Below are 18943 nucleotides of genomic sequence, written 5' to 3' on the forward strand. Positions count from 1 at the left end.
GAGTGAAGTAAGTCAGAAAGAAAGACAAATACTGTATGCTAACACATATATATGGAATTTAAGAAAAAAATGTCATGAAGAACCTAGGGGTAAGACAGGAATAAAGACACAGACCTACTGGAAAATGGAGTTGAGGATATGGGGAGGGGGAAGGGTAAGCTGTGACAAAGCGAGACAGAGGCATGGACATATATACACTAACAAACATAAGGTAGATAGCTAGTGGGAAGCAGCTGCATAGCACAGGGAGATCAGCTCGGTGCTTTGTGACCACCTAGAGGGGTGGGATAGGGAGGGTGGGAGGGAGGGAGACGCAAGAGGGAAGAGATATGGGAACATATGTATAACTGATTCACTTTGTTATAAAGCAGAAACTAACACACCATTGTAAAGTAATTACACTCCAATAAAAAAAAAAGAGGGTGATATTCATCTGAGACTGTGGACACAAAATTATTTCTTGTTCTTAGATATACTGACACTATGTTTACAAAGACAAATGTAAGGTAATAAGATTCATGCCCTGAACAAGACAGTATGTTTCCCAAATAAATGGTAAATTTGTTCAAAAAACACAAACAAAACAAAACAAAAAAAAAAACAGCAGGGAAGGAGGGAAGTGGGCAGAAAAATAAAGGAGAGCAAACAAGTGTGCGGTAACAAGCTAAATCTGGAGGAAGGCAATTTGGGGTTCATTCTGCAAGGGAGCAGTGGGCACAGCCTTAACCATACCTCAGAGTTTTCCTAACCAAAGCTAAAGAAGTTGGAGTGTGTATATGCCAGCACCCATTAATCCCAGGCTAAGGGCTGCCTCTGGGAGGTCCTAACTCCCCAAACAATTTTACCTTTCAGTGAGCACAGATCAAGTAGGTTCCAGCAGCCCAAGGGCAGCCCTCAAACCAAGTGATGGGTGTGCTGGCTGTTGCCAGTGAAGGCACAAGGGGAATTTGTGTGCTCCAAAATACAAAGGACCCCAGGAGATAAGGGCAGAGCACCAACAGCTTCGGTTGTCCTTCACACTCTTCAGTTCCATTCTCCCTTCACATTAAGTTCATAGCACTGATTCTTCAGGAAGAAAAGATTAATGAAACATTTACACCCCTGCTGCCGTAATCAGTCCCAAGGACGTAACTGATATTCATGATCTTTCTTCATCTACCCATTACAGGTCTCCTCTCTTGGCCAGCACCTTTGCTGCTTTGCGTTGCCTGCAGAGTGGGGTAACCCAATAATTCATCTCTGAAGGTTTGATGCCATAACTTTGATGTAGGTGCTGTAATTACCTTTTCATAGTTAAAATGTGGGATTCCCTGAGCTCTGGACATACTTGTCTCTGTCCCTATTATGTGGTAGCAACCAACCGTCTCATAATGATCAGGGTTAAATACTCCTGGCCAGCATGGCGACTTCTTTCTTTCACTCTCGGTCTACCAGCAAGAGGATCCCAACGTGACAAGTCAGCATTCATAGTTCTAGGCTTATTGGAAGCCTTACTAAGCCCGTTCCTGGAAGCATTCCTCTCTTCTGGGAACTAGGACTTCTATACATGCTGAAAATAAAGTTGTTCTATTAAAAATACGCCATCTGGCACAACACACACAATTAACACTACCATTGGGTTAAGTCTATGGTAATCCTTCATCTTCTGTTACAATCCATTTTTGCTGGGGCCACAAAATGGTGAGTTGAATGGGAATATGATAGAGGCCATCATCCTAGCATCCTATAAATCTTTTAAAATGGCATTACTCTCCGCCATTCCACCTGGCATGCAGTGTTGCCTTTTTTTTTTTTTTTTTGTGGTACGCGGGCCTCTCACTGTTGTGGCCTCTCCCGTTGCTGAGCACAGGCTCCAGACGCGCAGGCTCAGCGGCCATGGCTCACGGGCCTAGCTGCTCTGCGGCATGTGGGATCTTCCCGGACCGGGGCACGAACCCGTGTCCCCTGCATCGGCAGGCGGACTCTCAACCACTGCGCCACCGGGGCAGCCCTAGTATTGCTTTTGAGTTACTAATTTTCCACGAATGGACGATTTCAGGCATCCCATTTAGGCTTATATAACGTTAAGTCCTGAGTCACAGCATTGTATCCCCGTATTGACAAAGTCTCCCTTATCCAGTCTTCCATTCTGCCCCAAAAGCCTGGTCCCATATTCCAGACACACTCTCCTTATTCCTGACACTTTATTGGTGAAAAATCCCTTCCCTCCCTTAGTGGGACCAGTACTATACCAGTTAGGACATACTAAGACCTGACCTAGTTATTTGTCTAGCATTAGGTTTATTATTTGTCAGATATTAGAGGAAACTATAACAGAAACTGACCAAGTAAGCTTTTTCTTGCAAGGCATCTGTGTCAACTGTGCTTTCTATGCGGTCTTCAGACAAAGAGGCTGTTGTCTGCCAGCACCAGGTATGGCCACTCCTGCAGGATAAGTTTCAGGTTTACCCCAAACTTGTCTTTAGTATAATTTTTGTGCCTTTAAATCCAGTCTTTGTGTTTCTGCTAGTCTGACCATCAAATCCTGAGTCTGATCTTCAGAACAGGTCTTCCTTCTGGTTATTGGCGATCGTGCATCTTTAAATGCTGCCAGGGAGATTTTCTGACTTTCATGTCATGCTCTGATGTAATTCTCCTGCTCGAGGCCCTCAGTGGTACTGACCATCAAAGAGCCAGCTTCAAAGTTGTTATAATTGCTATTTCCCCATATCTCTCAACACTAGAAGTATTAACCAAGCCAGTGCATGTCCTTTCACCAGTACCCCATTTCCCATCCCAGTGTCCCACAGGAGACGGTCTTCGTAATCATACTGCTACAGTAGGCCAGGATTATTACCACTGCTCTTACTAACATCAAGAGGGTCCTTGTGCCATCTGGCCTGTGAGTGATTTAACTCCAGAAGTCTATCCTGAGAGTCTGCATCCCAGGTTCCCTTGCAGAAACAACTGTCTTAGATCAAATTCTCAAGAACCAGATCCTGAAATGAGGATTCCTGTGAAAATGATCTGTTAGGACACATTCCCAGGAAAAACTGGCAGAGAAGAGAAGATCTAGAAGGGATATCGAGTAAGGTCCAGATCAATTCTTAGGAGTTTGGGAGACAGTGCAGGTTTTGCCTCAGAGACGTCCCCAGTAGGAGCAAGGGAGCTGGAGTATTTATATCTCTGTGGCGATGGATTACTGGTCTCCTGTTCCCAGGAGGACATAAATCCCCAGGCACATTCATGCTGGCAGGCAAAACAGGCTCCCAAAACCCAATAAGGCAAACAGGTGCCAGGTGTTGGGAATGAAAGCTCACTGCAAATTGGTAGGTAGTTCTGGCAAAGGGAACTGAGAATGTGTACTGCAGTTACTAATTCAAAGACTTCTTAATTTTTGATGGGAAAGAACCTCTACATTGATTTTTTTTTTTTAATCACACATACAGCTAAGGTAGAGATTGTCTCAGGATGAACCTAAACTGTTCTTATTGATAATAATCAGTAAAATCCTAATATGCTTGGTTTATGGAGGAATCCGATGGGAACCTCTTCATAAGTGACTAAAGGCCCCTGGGAATGAGGAAAATTGGGGAAAGAACCTTACCCTAAGGGATGATGCAGGGAGGCACACAATTTCAATATTGCTGATTCAGTAACAATTGCATAGGAAATAAAGAGAGGCGATTACTGGGAGAGAAAAAGTGAGTGTGGTTCAGCCCCTCAGACTTTGAGGGAAGAGGGTTCCGAGGGGTTTGCAGGTAAAAACTAAAGGAGCAATTTTACCAAAACTTCTTTAAGACATAGTGGACAAGGTAGTTCTGCTTGGAAACTCATATGATGAAGTGCAACAGGACATTTGGAAGACACTGGTTGGGCTGCACCCCTCAGGCCTGCAAGCCCTGTACTTGCCCATCTTCGAGACCGAGGAAAGAGCCTGGAGTCAGTGACAGACATCAATGGTGTAATGGACAGGGAATCTTAAATGTTCGAAGCAAGGTCCTGCAGTGGCACCATGTGGGGCGGAAGGCAGGCAGGACATGACAGCAGTCTTCGCTGGGGGCGGGGGGACGGGGAGGGGGAGGCGACCATTTATAGGGGATTTGACGTCACGTTGGCTCATCAGCTACCAGGGGAAACCAGGAGTGGGGGCACTTTCCTCACAGCCCCTCAGGTTAACAGCATCACGAGGGCAGATGTTTCCCTTTAATAAACTAGCAGGTGGAGCTATTCTGGCCTAAGGGGCAGGGGGAAAGCACGTTCATGTGGGGAATTGATGTCAGGTTGGCTCATCGGTTACCAGCAGAACCAGCAAAGGGGCATGCCCCTCACAGCCCCTTTGATAACTTATTATGATGGAGACGTCCTGATTTAAAGCTAGAACAATGATTAGCTGAGGCCGGGGCAAGTACGTAGGAAGGTCAGTCATGTGAGCAGGGTGGAGGTGAAGCAGGCACTGGTAGAGCAGGGGATGGGCAGAGAGCAAGAGAACAGCCATCTTGGGCAGCCTCCATATACTCCACCCCTACACACCCCACATGACCCTTACAATCTTGCCCCCCCACCTTCCGCATTGTCCCCTCACACTGTGAGGAGTGAGGGGTCCGAGGGGTCAGGTGCACAGAGGCAAACTGCAACCAGCTACCACAAATGCAATACAGACAACAGCAGCGAAAGAGAATCAGGAGGCCAAGAGGTGGGCAAACTTATGGAGTCAGGAGCTTATCGGGTCATGGAGGGGCCAGAGGAGGACCATGACGGCGTCTCCCTGTAGACCCAGCCATCAAACTCATTTCACAGTGAGGCCACTGTTGTCGCCCAGTCTGTGAACAGATTCCCTCTGCTCAGACGAGGGGTGGAATGTAAGGTGTTTAACAGGCACAATACAGGGAAGATGACGACCATTGAGCAAAATACAAGCAGTAACAGCATTGAGATACCACCACCCCTGCCCGTGGTTTCTGTCCTGGCCTGCAGGACCCCACGGCCTGTCTACCCTCAGTCCCCACAGCCAGTGCCGAATACTGGAGAGGCCATATAACAGACTGCAGGGTTAGTGTAATGGTGCCCTTCTCCAGTCGGGGGCGCGGATTAATTACCTTAGTGCTTTTAGGTGGGGCTGGGTAGGAGACAGGTGAAACCTCTTAACTCTCTTTCTAATCCTCTTCTCCATGAGGCAGCAAACCCAAACCACAGAGACTTACCTGCCAGTCCCAGGGCCATGTTATGTGTTCCCCTGGGGGTAGAGCCTGTGGCGAGGGCAAAAGTGAGTTATCGTCCTGGCCAGCAGTCGGCAACGGTCCTTCAGTGGTCAACAGTTGAACCTGAACGGCGTTGACTAGCGGTCTCTGGGTTAACATGGCGTCAGCACTGGGCCGATCGTTCCTGGGGTGTGTCCACACGTTGAAGGAGCGGGTTTCCCGTCTCAGCTGTTGTTGAAGCAGCTCATTCACCGCCCAGCAGCAGTGGGGTTGTGAGGCGGGGGAAGATGCCGGTGTGTGCCATTCTTATCGGCCCATTCCTGAACTTCATGGCCGACAAAGCGGATCCCTTGGTCACTACTGATGTCCATGGGGGTCCTAGAGTTCACACACAGCTCTTCTAGACCCCAAACAGTGGCTTATTCACCAGCCATCTCCGTGCAATCAGATGAGTCACTAGCACAGGGCTGCTACTTTTAAACTAGAAAGGGACTCGGAGGTTAACAGGATATCATCAATATAATGGAAAGAGCAAGCTACCTCTCATGGCAGACAGCTGCTACAGGCCCCCACACGCGAGTGGACAGCCACGTCTTTCCCCGCAACTTTCCATTCCTTGTCCTTTTTTCCCAACATTGTGGCGCTCACAGGAGTTTCCCCGGCCTTCTGGCTGACTCACCAGTCTGCACCCCGCAGGCCTGCAAGCCTGGTAGTTGCCCAGCCTCAAGACCGAAGAAATAGCTTGGAGACAGCGACAGAGACATCAATGGCTTATTGGACAGGGGATCTTACATGTCTGAAACCAGGTCCAGGAGCATCACCCCACTGTATGCGGCAGCCAGTCTTCAGGACACGGCAGCAGCCTTCGCCATGGAGGGGGCGGGCGTGGAGAGGCTATTTATAGGGGGAATGACGTCAGGTTGGCTCATCAGTTACCAGGGAAACCAGCAGCTGGGGCACGTCCCTCACAGACCCTCAGGGTAACGACCATCTTGAGGACAGCTGTTTCCCTTTCATAAACTAGCAGGTGAAGCCATTCTGGCCTAAGGGGCAGGGGGAAAGCACGTTCCTGTGAGTAGGGCGTAGGTGAAGCAGGTGTAGGTCGAGCAGGAGATGTACAGAGAGCAAGAGAACAGCCATCCGGAGTGGCCCGACCGTACACTGGTGCTTCAGTTCAGTTCACCGGATATTCATTATGTGCTTACTTTGAAGACTCAAAGAAGCATGGTACAGCCATGTCAGGGCCTTCAGCAGTCAGTCATATCCATATAGTACTCTCAGTGACAAGATTAAGAACCTGTCATTTGCATGGGCTGTTTCCAAGCTTCCGGTGGAGGGGGACAGGGCACTAGAAATGTGTTCACATAGTCTTAGGTGTTTGAAAATTTTAACCAGTTTTAACCACAATTGTGTAAGGCCACTATCCATCACCATTCTGTTGGACTCCCCCTAGTGATGGGTGATGAAGTAATGGAGGGAATGGTTTAATATTGCTACGGCAAAGCTTAAGTGGGAATATACTTAATTTGGGCTAAAAATTAGGCTACATTTGTGTGGTTTGGGTCAAAAATGGATAGAGTTAAATTACTGCGAGCTAATCTGGTATAGGAACAGCTTCCTGGGATACTTATATCATCCACGATGACTACTCATGTGTGTAATGGAATTTACAGATAATGAAAAGGAGTGAATCAAATGAACATATTGGAAATGGTTTTAAATTTCTTGTTGGTTTGACACCAAATATTGACATAGCAATGATAATTCAAAACTCATGATAATAAGTCCCTCATTGGGATTCTCAGAAAGATTTGAGCTTTATTGGAGGGTGAAGTCTTGGTAGGAGCAGGTTGTGGCTGGAGTCAGATCAGTGCAATCAGTGTAAATCATTTCCCCCTACTTCTGCCCCAGGTTGGTGTTGCCTGGGGAAACAAAAGTTTCACAATACACGTCATTATTTTTTGAATATCACCTGTAAACTTCTGATCTTAATAAAGTAGCTCAGTAGTTTTACACTTAAAAGCTCACTCCTTGTATCATGTAAATTATGCCTACTTAAAAATTCATGTTAGGGCTTCCCTGGTGGCGCAGTGGTTGAGAGTCCGCCTGCCGATGCAGGGGACACGGGTTCGTGCCCCGGTCCGGGAAGATCCCACATGCCGTGGAGCGGCTGGGCCCGTGAGCCATGGACGCTAAGGCTGGGCATCCGGAGCCTGTGCTCCGCAATGGGAGAGGTCACAGCAGTGAGAGGCCCGCGTACCGCAAAAAAAAAAAAAATACACGTTAAAAAAAAAATTCACGTTAAAACTACTATAAGAAAGATGTTGTACTAGAGGCTGTGTGTATGCCTGGTAATGAATTGTTTGCACACAGAGTGATGAGAAGGGAGATCAGAGTGTATAGGCTGAAGGCAAGGATACAGAATACAAACAAAAATCCATCCTCAGTCAGCACATCTCTGGTCACATCTGTGCTCAAATGGGGAGGCCAGATGGCTGAAGCCTTTATGGAGGACACTGGTCACTTCTGCCCAAATGACCCAAATTGAAGAATTCAGAAATGATAAAGGTGAGCACATACGAAGAGCAGAAGGGTAAGACTCTCTTGCCCTTGATTGGAACAATTCTAAGACCTAGTGTCTGAGAAGAGACCTCCTCCGTGAGGTTGAGTCAGACCTCGATGGCTGACCTAAGTTGGCCTTCCTGCTTTCTGATTCAGAGTTTACTCTGGTGGTGAAATAGCAACTAATGGAATGTGTGTGTAGAAGGACCAGCAGGTTGATGGATGGGCACTTAGTTCTGGGGTGAGACTTGAGCTAATGGGGACCAGCAGATGAAACTTATAGCTTATGGTAAACAGTCTTTGATAGCAACCCAGCAGGATAAAATGATGAAGTGCTCAGTGCAACCTCAACAATGTATTTGAAGAACAACAGAAATATCAGTCTTGATTAACATTTATATCAATCTATACAGTGGAATTTTGGCCGCTGTAAAATTCTTGCCCCTAACGCAAATAGCATTTGAGGAAGCCATTTAACCTTCCGGCCCTTCAATCTCTTCCCTGTGAGGAAATGGAAATAATTTCTTAATCCATAAGGTTGTGAAGATTTAATAAAATAGTTTATATTAAATTTTATAATTTTTTGATAGCTGGTAGCTATTCCTGATCCAAGTAAAATACACTTTTTTTTTTTTTTTTTTTTTTGCGGTACGCGGGCCTCTCACTGTTGTGGCCTCTCCCATTGCGGAGCACAGGCTCCGGACGCGCAGGCCCAGCGGCCATGGCTCACGGGCCCAGCCGCTCCGCGGCATGCGGGATCCTCCCGGACCGGGGCATGAACCCGCGTCCGCTGCATCAACAGGCGGACTCTCAACCACTGCGCCACCAGGGAAGCCCAAAATATACTTTTAAGGGGCAGTTTAGCGTAGAAGTTTCAGGCACACACTCTTCAGTCAGACTGCCTGAGATTGGATCTCAGTTCTGCTACTCACTGCTGTGACCCTGGACAAGCAACTTAACCATTCTGCAACTTTTAGAAAATGTCCACTACTGTTATTACTCAAGAAAAATCAATTCCCTTTTCTTGAAAAACTCTGACTCAGAGAGGCTGCCGCAAATACTGGGCTGTACTGGAGATCGGCACACACACACCCATTTGCACTATTGTCCTCACACCTGTGGGTTCATCTAGAGCCAAGGAAGAGGATGAACAGTTCTCATGAAATCACAAATTCTACAATGGCTGTGCTGAAATAATGCCCTGTCAAATAATGTGCTGTCATATGCAACCAACACCCGATGTGTTGACAAATGAATAAATCAACACATGATATGCTTCCAAGTGGGCTTACTTCCTCTCGCACGCTGTCATATGCACAAGGTACAACGTGGGTTTTTTTCACACACTGCTAAGCAATTCTCCAGTTCTCAATGGACACTGACCAGGCGTCTTACAATCTAACTCAATTCTGACACTGTCTACTTGGAGGTAGCATCAGATCCCACAGCTTAAGGGCTGAAACCCACAAGGCTGCCCCCACTTCAGATGCTCCTCATAAACCCAGGTTGTTACCTGTGCTTCTGACATATTGGTTGTAAATCAGAGGTTCCTACGATCCCCTCCTCTGGTTCAATTAATTTGCTGGAGTTGCTCACAGAGCTCAGGAAGCCAATTATCTACTGGATTATTGGTTTATTACAAAGGACATTAATGGCTACAAAGGAACAGGCAGATGAAGAGATACATACGGTGAGGTCCGAAAGGGTCCCAAACACAAGAGCTTCTTCCCTATGGGGTTGGGAGCCCAGCACATGGACATGCTCTGGTTCAACAACCCGAAAGCTCTCTGAACTCAACTCCTTTGAGCTTTTATGGAGGCATCGTTATGTAAATATGATTGGTTAAAACATTGGCCGTTGGCAATTGATTCAACTTCCAGCCTCTCTCCCCTCCCCAAAGGTCACGGGAGTGTGACTGAAAATTCCACCCCCTAATCCAGATTGGATTCCCTTGGCAAGCAGCCCCCATCTTTTGGTACATTCCAAAAGTAACCACGTTAACATAACAAAAGATACCTCTCCACTTGGGACATTCCGAGGTTTTTAGGAGCTAGGAAGCTTGGAAGGGACAAAGACCAAATATAAAATTCTTATTATAAATCACAATATCACACAACACCCAATGTATAGTCATCTAGACCTACAAACCCATCAGTAAGCTCCCACATGGACATTTTAATACCCAGTATCGTCTCATATGGAGTTACCAACCCTTGTTGTACTGTGATTCAGGCCTGTATAACCCAATATATTGTCGTATGGACTCCCATCTAACCCACCACGACACTGCCATGTGGACTTGCATGAATGAACTGCTATGTGCCCAGATCAACCTTTCACTCACAAAGGCAAAGCGGCACCATAATCCCACCCAATGTCTTCCCTCTCTCATAATCATCACTGCACCCATTTTTACCTCTTCTTCTTTATTGTCAAGCAATACAGGTGTGCCTCCTCTATTTAAGGAAGATTAGAGTCAAAAAACAAAACAACAACGGGATGGGGAAAATATTTTTGTATGTGTTCTGGATTTCAGAAAAGACAGCAGAAATCACTCTTAAAAACTTGATTGCAATAGGAAGAGTAAAATAGCCATCCTAAATTTTAGGAACTTTCACTGTGTAGTCTGTAACTTGTAAAAAAATAATACACCTAAAGGTAGAATCATTTTAATCAACTGATTCAATTTTAAGTCATCTTTCATTTTCAAGGTAAATGTTTTAATAATATATTTAATAATCAAGATCTTGCAGCTGATGCAAGCATATGGAGCCTTTAGGTTATACGGCCCAACAGGGAGAGCTTAGAGGTTTCATTAGCACCAACTGGATTTTCTTTTTCTTTGGGGACATCAATATCATAGGGAACAAAGAGGGTTCATCAAACAAAAATGTATCTACTTTGGAGCTCCTTAATTTAGTTCAACATGTATAGTCAGCAGGCATTTTACTGAGGAAAAAAATGGACTCTTTTTCTTTTTTCCCCCCTGGCTTCATTGAGATATAATTGACATTTAACATTGTATAAGTTTAAGGTATACATTGTGTTGATTAGAAACACTTATATTGCAAAATGATTACCACCACAGTGTTAGCTAACACCTCCATCACGTCACATAATTACCATTTCTTTTTTTGTGTTGAGAACTTTTAAGATTTAAAAGTTTAAGATTTAAAATGTTGCCCTCTTAGCAACATTCAAGTGTATAAGACAGTATTATTAACTATAATCACTATGCTGTACATTAGATCCCCAGAAGTTATCTGTCTTATAACTGCAAGTTTATACTCTTTGACGAACATCTCCCCTTTCGCCCCTATCCTCCACCCCCTAGTAACCCCCATTCTAATCTCTGTTTCTATGAGTTTGGCTTTCTCAGATTTCCCATATAAGTAATATGTATTTGTCTTTATCTGATTTATTTCACTTTGCATAATGCCTTCAAAGTCCATCCATGTGCAGAATGTCTTTCATTCTCATGGCTGAAATATATGTATATGTATGTGTGTGTGTGTGTGTGTGTGTGTGTGTGTGTGTGTGTGTGTGTGTGTATATATATCTTCTTTATTCATTTACCATTGATGGGTTGCTTCCATATCTTGGCTATCGTGAATAATGCTGCAGTGAACATAGGAGTGTAGCTATCTCTTTGAGATACTGTTTTCATTTCCTTCAGATGTATTCTCAGAACTGGGATTGCTAGATCATGAGGTAGTTCTATTTTTAATTTTTTGAGGACCCGCCATACTGTTTTCCATAGTGACTGCACCAATCTACCTTCTCATCAACATTGTACGAGTCCCTTTTCTCCATATCCTTCTAAACACTTGTTATCTCTTGTCTTTTGGATAATGGCCATTCTAATAGGTATGAAATGATATCTCGTGGTTTTGATTTGCATTTCGCTGATGATGAATGATGTTGAGCACCTTTTCATGTACTTGTTGACCGTTTGTGTGTCTTCTCTTGTAAAATGTCTACTCAGTTCTTCTGTCCATTTTTAAATCAGATTGGCTTTTTTTTGCTATTGAGTTGTATGAGTTCTTTATGTATTTTCAATATATTGAAATATTCAACCCCTTATCAAATATATGATTTTCAAATATTCTCTCCCATTAAGTAGGTTGCTTTTTCGTTTGTTGCTGGTTTCCTGGACTCCCTTTCTTAAAGAGAAAATTCATGTTTTTGATTTCATATTTTCCTTCTATATGTTCAAGGCAAACCTGTACCTGAATCCTTATTGTGTCTTCAAAGACCTTGCTCCATCTCTTCACCCTGTCCTTCCATATCTTCGCTCCCGCTCCACTGTTTCTTCCCCAAAGCATCCCCTGGGCCAGTCCTTTTCCCACTTAGGTCACTCTTCCTTTCTCTCTATTCTCCTCTGGCTATATTCCCATCCATTCCTGAAAATATTTTTCTTGCTTTCTCTACTCTCTCATTCTCATTCACTCACCAACAAACTGCAAAGTGACCTGCACACCCATATCTCTGCTAAATGTGTCATGAAAAAGCCACCAGTGAACTTCTAATCACAAGTTGACCATGTTCCTTTCCTGACCTCATCTAATTGAATTGCAGTGTACTTATTGCTGATCTGTCATCTTTCTTAAAGGCCATGTTCATGCGTTTCTATAAGAGTTGTGTCCTCCCATTGTTCCTCGCATGTACAAGCCTGATCCTTTTGGCTCTGTTATGTGTGGGCATTTCTTATTCTGCCCACTCCTTGAATGTTGGCATTCTGTCTTTGGCTTGGTATTTTTTCATTCACAGGCTCCTCCTGAGCATTAAATATTCATGTCTTTAGTACTGAACGTCTGTTCTTTTATATCTTTGTCTCCATCCCAGGTCTTTTTACAAGTTTCAGATTTATGGTCTGGCTTTTTTTGGGCTTGCTGTTATGCATTGAACTGTGTCTCCCAAAAAGATGCGGAAGTCCTAACCCACAGTACCAAATGTCACCTCACTTGGAAATACGGTCTTTGCAGATGATCAAGTTAAGGTGAAGTCATTAAGGTGGGCCCTAATCAAATATGACTTGTGTCTTTATAAAACAGGGAAATTCTGACACAGAGACAGATATGTAGAGAGGGAAGATGAGACGAAGACACAGAGAGAAAGCTATCTATAAGCCAAAGAATGCCTGAGGCTACCAGCAGAGAAGCATGGGACAGATTCTCCCTCACAAACCCCAGAAGGAACCAACTCTGCTGGCATGTTGATTTTGGACTTCTTGAATTGTGAGACAATAAATTACTATTGCTTAAGCCACAAGCTCGTGGTATTTTGTTATGGCAGCCCATGAAACTAATACACACACCCACTTGTTTATCCCAGTATTACTGCTAACACACGTCCAAAGTCAACTCATTATCTTCCCTCTGAAAAGGACTCTTCCTGCATTCTCTGGCTTAGTTATTCAGACCACTCTCTATTCAGTATCTCAGGTTAGAGGCCCAGGACTCCTAACTCCTCTCTTCCCCTGCATCTATCTAACCAAATGCCATGATCTTTCACTTCTGCCTCCTAAACGTTACTCATATCTCTCTTCTTTCCATCTCAGCTCTTCCAGCCCTAGTCCAGTCCTCACCGCTGCTGTGTGGACCACTAACTAGTCTTCCTGATTCTGGAATTGGGCCAGAGTGTCCTATCTAGAGAGAAAATCTGCCCATGTCACTATTGCTTGTAGCTCCCTGACATGGCGAACAAGACCTCCATGTTAGGGTCACACCCACCTCCGTAACTTAATCTTCTGCCCTTCCCTAACTGACCATGTAGGCAAGTGATTCCCTTCAGAAATGTTTTTTTTTTTTTTCATGCTTTTGTACAAGTTGGGCTCCAGTGTGGAAAATTCTACCATAACACTCCTCTTTTAACATTTAGCTCAGGAATTACTTGCAGAAGGAGATCTCTCCTGTGCTCTTCAGCTTAGGATTGGAACCCCTCATCTGGTCTCCTGTAATGACCTGCATGTCCCCCTGCTATTGTAGCTAAGACAATGCACTTGCCATGTATTATTATGTGTGTCTGCCACATCTGAATGGACAATAGTGACTGTGTCTAATTTACTCTAGTGTTCCAAGGGCCTAGATTCTAGACTATGCAAAATCTCAGTAATTGTTGTTGCTTATTCAAATTTGACCTTCTATATCCTTGCCCTAATTTTACACTCAGAACTAGCGGCCATCACATCACTTCTATACAAAATAACTTGATGGCTATAATCTCTATTCAACACAGTAGAGATCACCATGGGGAGCAACCTAGAACATAGTTTTGGCCCCTCTGAACATGCTATGACCCACTGACACCTACAAATTATAAAGAAATACTGAACCATTTCATGTTTTGAGCTTTATATATGACTTAACTACTGAAATTAGTTGGATCCTAGAAGGAGAAACATAAGAGACTCACACTGGGTAATTTGAGGACAGTGTTAAATGAGACAATTTACACAGGATTGGGAAGGTGGGAAGGAAACCACAAGATAATTCTTGAGAATCCCAGAACTTGCAACATAAAGGCCAAAAAAGGTTTGATGAGACATGGGAAGAGAGAAATTACCAGACTATGTGGAGAGGGCTGTCTGCTAGGAGCTGTGAACTATACAGGAAGGATCAGCCACCTGCAGTCCCCACGAGGAGGAACTTTAGAGATAAATGCTCCCTATCCTCACTCTCCTGCCTCCACTGAAAATCCAGCAGTAGGCAGTGGACAAGAAAGTGTGGGATGCAAACCACTCAGGTCAGCCTCCTGGGGCCCGAGCAGGATGCAGGAGAGTGGAGCACACAAAGGGAGGAACACATGGACAATATCCAGCCCAACAAATATATAAATTAATATTCATTTTCACAAGTAGGAGGAATCATTGCTCTAGGGAGGTTACTGCCCTCGATTAAGAGTTTCAAAACATAGTTTCCTGTTTAGAGATTCAAAAACTGTGAATCTAGCCTGCTGGCTCCCATAGAGCAGCTCCTCTGAATTCATTGTTAACTCTATGAAGATGACATGTTCTTGGCTATCATTTTATTTGAATTTTCATTCATCTTATATTTTTCTCAAAATGAAATCTGAGTAAAATAAAGAACTGATCTCAGATTTGAAAAGAGCTACAGCAAAGAAAATTTTTTCTGTTGGTATTTTCATCACTGAAGGCTTCTCGTTTATGAAATAAGGTGCCTAATGATTTTCCATCCAAGGTGGGGTAACTAAGAAGGAAAAATGGCATAGAATTAAAAATTTAATACTCCACCATAAAATAAAAATTAAAAAAATTGTAAATCAGCTATTCTCCAATATAAAATAAAAATTAAAAAAAATTAAATAGTGCTTCTCTGGTTATAACCATAGATGAAATCATTTTTCTTTACCTTCATAAACGAGTGAGTTTCCTCTCTTTAGCCCAGTCTTGGACATCTGCTTTTCCAAATATAAGGTAGAGGATCAGTCCTAATGTGTTAATGGCAAATGACAAGGAGAAGACATTCCTCCACCCAAATTCAGGGTCCTGAGGAGACAAAACTTCAAGTAAATATTACCCCTTTCATCCCTTTTTCTATGAAACTCATTAACAGTTTAGAAGACAATGTTCACCAGTGGGTTTTCATGTAGAAATTCATTTCCTGAACACAGCTTAATAGTTTGATGGAAAGAATTTCAAAATGGATTCAGAATGTTCTTCATAAAATGGACTTAAGGACCGTTGCAATTAACCTCCAGAATTGTATTTGTCCCTATTATCAAAGTGCCGTACATTTTCTCTTTTGTGCGAATCATGACTATACATATGCTGATAATAATTCTTCTTGCAGTGCAAGAAGAATCTTGCAAGAAGAAGATTGTGGGCTTTGGAGCTAGACAGGTCTAAGTTAGGAGAATTCCAATTCTACACCCTCTTAGTGGAAAGACATATTCTATCAGATTTTAATCATCAGGAAATGAGGACAATAATGTTTCATTTTCATAATTGGTGGGAGAATCAATAATTAAATGAGATTACTGCATATGAAATACCTGTAATAATACTTGCATGTATCAGGCACTTAAACATATTTGATTTTATTATCTCTTTGCTTTTGCATGGTTATGCAAATGAAAATTTCAAAGTGTTGCAGAAGACATGGCAAGTTGCATATATGCATGGATTCATCATCTTCTCACAGGACATCTATGTGGCTGTGTGATTTCAAAGACTGGATATTACCAGTGGATCACTAGTGAGTGCTTTGGTTTCAGAATAAGTAAAGATTGAGGTCATGAAGGAAATCCTTTTATATTTTTCTTTGCCAAGTTGATCTTCATGACAAAGTTACCCACAATTTAATTTTATTATCCAAAATGTGAAAACTTTTTTTTATGCTATTACCTTTATGAATGGATTCAGCAGAGTGTTTTAAGAATGCTTAACAAGAAAACTTTACCTGACTGAGAAGAAATCCACTGACAGTGGGTGCCAGGATAGCAGATATCTGTGCTCCCCTCGAGGCTCCCATGAGAAAGCTGGAATGCCTGTGGGTGACAGGAATGTTCCAGGCTAGATCCATAGACACTTCAGCCCTGCTTAGCATATGAATCCATCATATAGTAATTATGTCAAAAAGGACTCTCTCTGTGTATATTCAATGAAAGGTACTGAGACAAATCAACAACACCCTCCTCCCACATACTTGAAAAAATGGCCACAGGCTATCAGTGGTCCTTGCCCATGATTTATAATTTCACAAAGTTTGGGGCTCCCGGAAGGCTGCAGGCTAAATCTTTTTCAGGAAATATGATAATGAGAGTGGAAATTATAGTCCTACCTTGGAGCAGTATCTAAGGCATTGATATAGATCCCTGGCTGACTAAACAAGCTTAGTCCACAGGAGAGCGTCAGAAGGCTCACTGCTGTGATATAGCTGGAGGCGTCAGAAGGCTCACTGCTGTGATACAGCTGGAGGCAACGTATGGCAGAACCACAAGGGATGCTGAAGAGGGGAGACATCCTATGGAACGAGGAACAGATGAATTTACCAAGATACATCTTTGGCTGTTGTATGCCTTACGAATTATCAGAGCTTTTGGTCCTATTCTTAACTAGAACTGTGGCAATTTTCCTCACTGTAACAAGCCTAAAATTCTTGGTCAGAAGGAAATCTGCCAGGTAACCTCCCAGGATGCCAACGACCCAGGCAAAAATAAAAGGAAGGGCAGACAGGAAGCCACTCTGAGGGGAAAAACTTGAGTAAACCATCATAATAAAGGCTGTGAGATCACACCTTGTATTGATAAAGCACTAATAATCATACCGACAACTCTGAAATCATACTTTGCTAAGAAAATCCGCAGCCTCTTCCATCATACCCTCAGAAAAGCTACTCACATGACTGTTACATTATCTCTTGGTAATAAAAGATAAATTTTTCTAGATGAGATGATTTGTGAAGGCAGAGTAATTCGAGAGTCATGCAAACAGGAGAAACGGGTGGAGGGAAATATACTCACATCTCTGATATCAACATTGAACACAGAGCTGATGTAAGTTGGTGTGTATACAACCATTGATGGCTGAAACAGCAAAAACACAAGGACCAGAGGGGTAGAGATCTGACCATAGCTTTGATGGGAAGAGGCTGCTTAGAAGAGCTGACCTGAAAACAAATTTACTGATTAGAATAGTAAGATCTGAGACATGCTCACACGTTCTTAGTCACCCTGATAAATCCAGATGCTGATACAAGATCTCTGGAGGTCAGAGTTTTTATGTGTACCTGTTGGGCCAAGGAGGATATGATGTATTCTTTTTCTGTGATGTTTATCCATGGGTGAGTGACAGGGTCATCATAAATCAAAACAAACCAGAGAAGGCAGGAGACACAGCCAACACCTCCTGCCAGCAGAGGTAAAATTGGTAAACTTCTGTGTGAATTTTTTTACATTGGGTTATTTTCTGGTGTGGTTCCTGGGAAAAGCTCTTGCTCTTAATATCTTTTCCCATTTCTCAAAATATTCACATGAATATCACAGCTTTCTAGAACCCATTCCTTTAGATTTCTTGATTATTTGTGTACACAAAAATGGCACTACACTTGATATCTCAACCTTTTTAATACTAATAAAGGAAAACGATTTCTCTGCTCACAACCCTTCTGACATCAAATGTGTGGGGTTTTCACACTAAGAAATTCTCTAATTCTCTACAGACACCAACCTGGCATCCTACAGTTTAGCTCAGTTCTGACATTATCTGGCCTTAGCACAGACCCTACAGAGTAAGGGCTCAGTCACATAGGCTGCCCCCTACTTCAGATACTAATTGCAAGTAGTGAGTCCTCAAATTACCCACACTTCTGTTCAACTTTACTACAAATTCAGAGGTTCCCACAACTCCCTCTTAGTCTGATAATTTGCTGGAATAGCTCACAAAAGTCAGGGAAATGTTCATTTATGTTTACTGGTTTATTATCAAAAATATGATAAAGGATACTGATGAACACCCAGATGAAGAGATACATAGGGTGAAGTCTGGATCGGTCCTGAGTGCAGGAGTTTCTGACCCTGTGGAGTTGGGGATATGCTACCGTCCCAGCACGTGGATGTGTTCACCAACCTGGAGGCTCTTAGAACCCCATAGTTTAGGGATTTTTATGGAGGCTGTATCATGTCGCCATAATTGATTATTAACACAATCTGATGCACCCTTTCCTCCTGGGAGGATGGAAGTTGGGGCTAAAAGTTCCAAGCTTCTAATCACCACTTGGTCTTTCTGGTGGCCTCTAGCCTGAAGCTATCCAGGAGGATACCAAGAGTCACCTCATTAGACAAAAGATGTTCCTATAACTCAAGAAATTCCAAGGGATTTAGGAACTCTGCTTAGATGTTCCTATCATCCCAACCACTCACCACAAAATTACAAGAGTTTTAGCTCTGTGTCAGGAACTGGTGGCAGAAACCATATCTATATATTTCTTATTATGTCACAATTCGCCATTCTAATAGGTGTGCAGAGGTAGCTCATTGTTTTTATTTGCATTTCCCTAATGACTAAGGATGTTGAGTTGACCACCTTTTCACATACTTATTTTCCCTCTCCCTCTCCTCTTTAGTGAGGTGTCTTTGCCCATTTTTAAATTGGGTTCTTGCTTTGTTATTGAGTTTTGAGAATTATTTACACACTCTGGATAAAAGTCCTTATTGTATATGTGTTTTGCAAGTATTTTCTT

At 43.2% G+C, this 18943-nt stretch overlaps 1 protein-coding gene across 1 annotated transcript in view; it reads right to left on the bottom strand.

Moving 5' to 3' along the window:
- Positions 1 to 18943, bottom strand: part of SLC17A3 (solute carrier family 17 member 3) — a 294893-nt gene that overhangs the window by 246509 nt on the left and 29441 nt on the right. Inside the window, 9 exon segments of the mRNA XM_069541086.1 lie at positions 5184 to 6074; positions 15113 to 15249; positions 16163 to 16250; positions 16544 to 16648; positions 16684 to 16729; positions 16821 to 16947; positions 17226 to 17278; positions 17281 to 17371; positions 17492 to 17610. Of these exon segments, the coding sequence (XP_069397187.1) occupies positions 15115 to 15249; positions 16163 to 16250; positions 16544 to 16648; positions 16684 to 16729; positions 16821 to 16947; positions 17226 to 17278; positions 17281 to 17371; positions 17492 to 17610 (764 nt within the window). The 3' untranslated portion in view covers positions 5184 to 6074; positions 15113 to 15114.

Source organism: Delphinus delphis, chromosome 10 (genome assembly GCF_949987515.2).
Source record: "Delphinus delphis chromosome 10, mDelDel1.2, whole genome shotgun sequence".
Taxonomy (NCBI): Eukaryota; Metazoa; Chordata; class Mammalia; order Artiodactyla; family Delphinidae; genus Delphinus; species Delphinus delphis.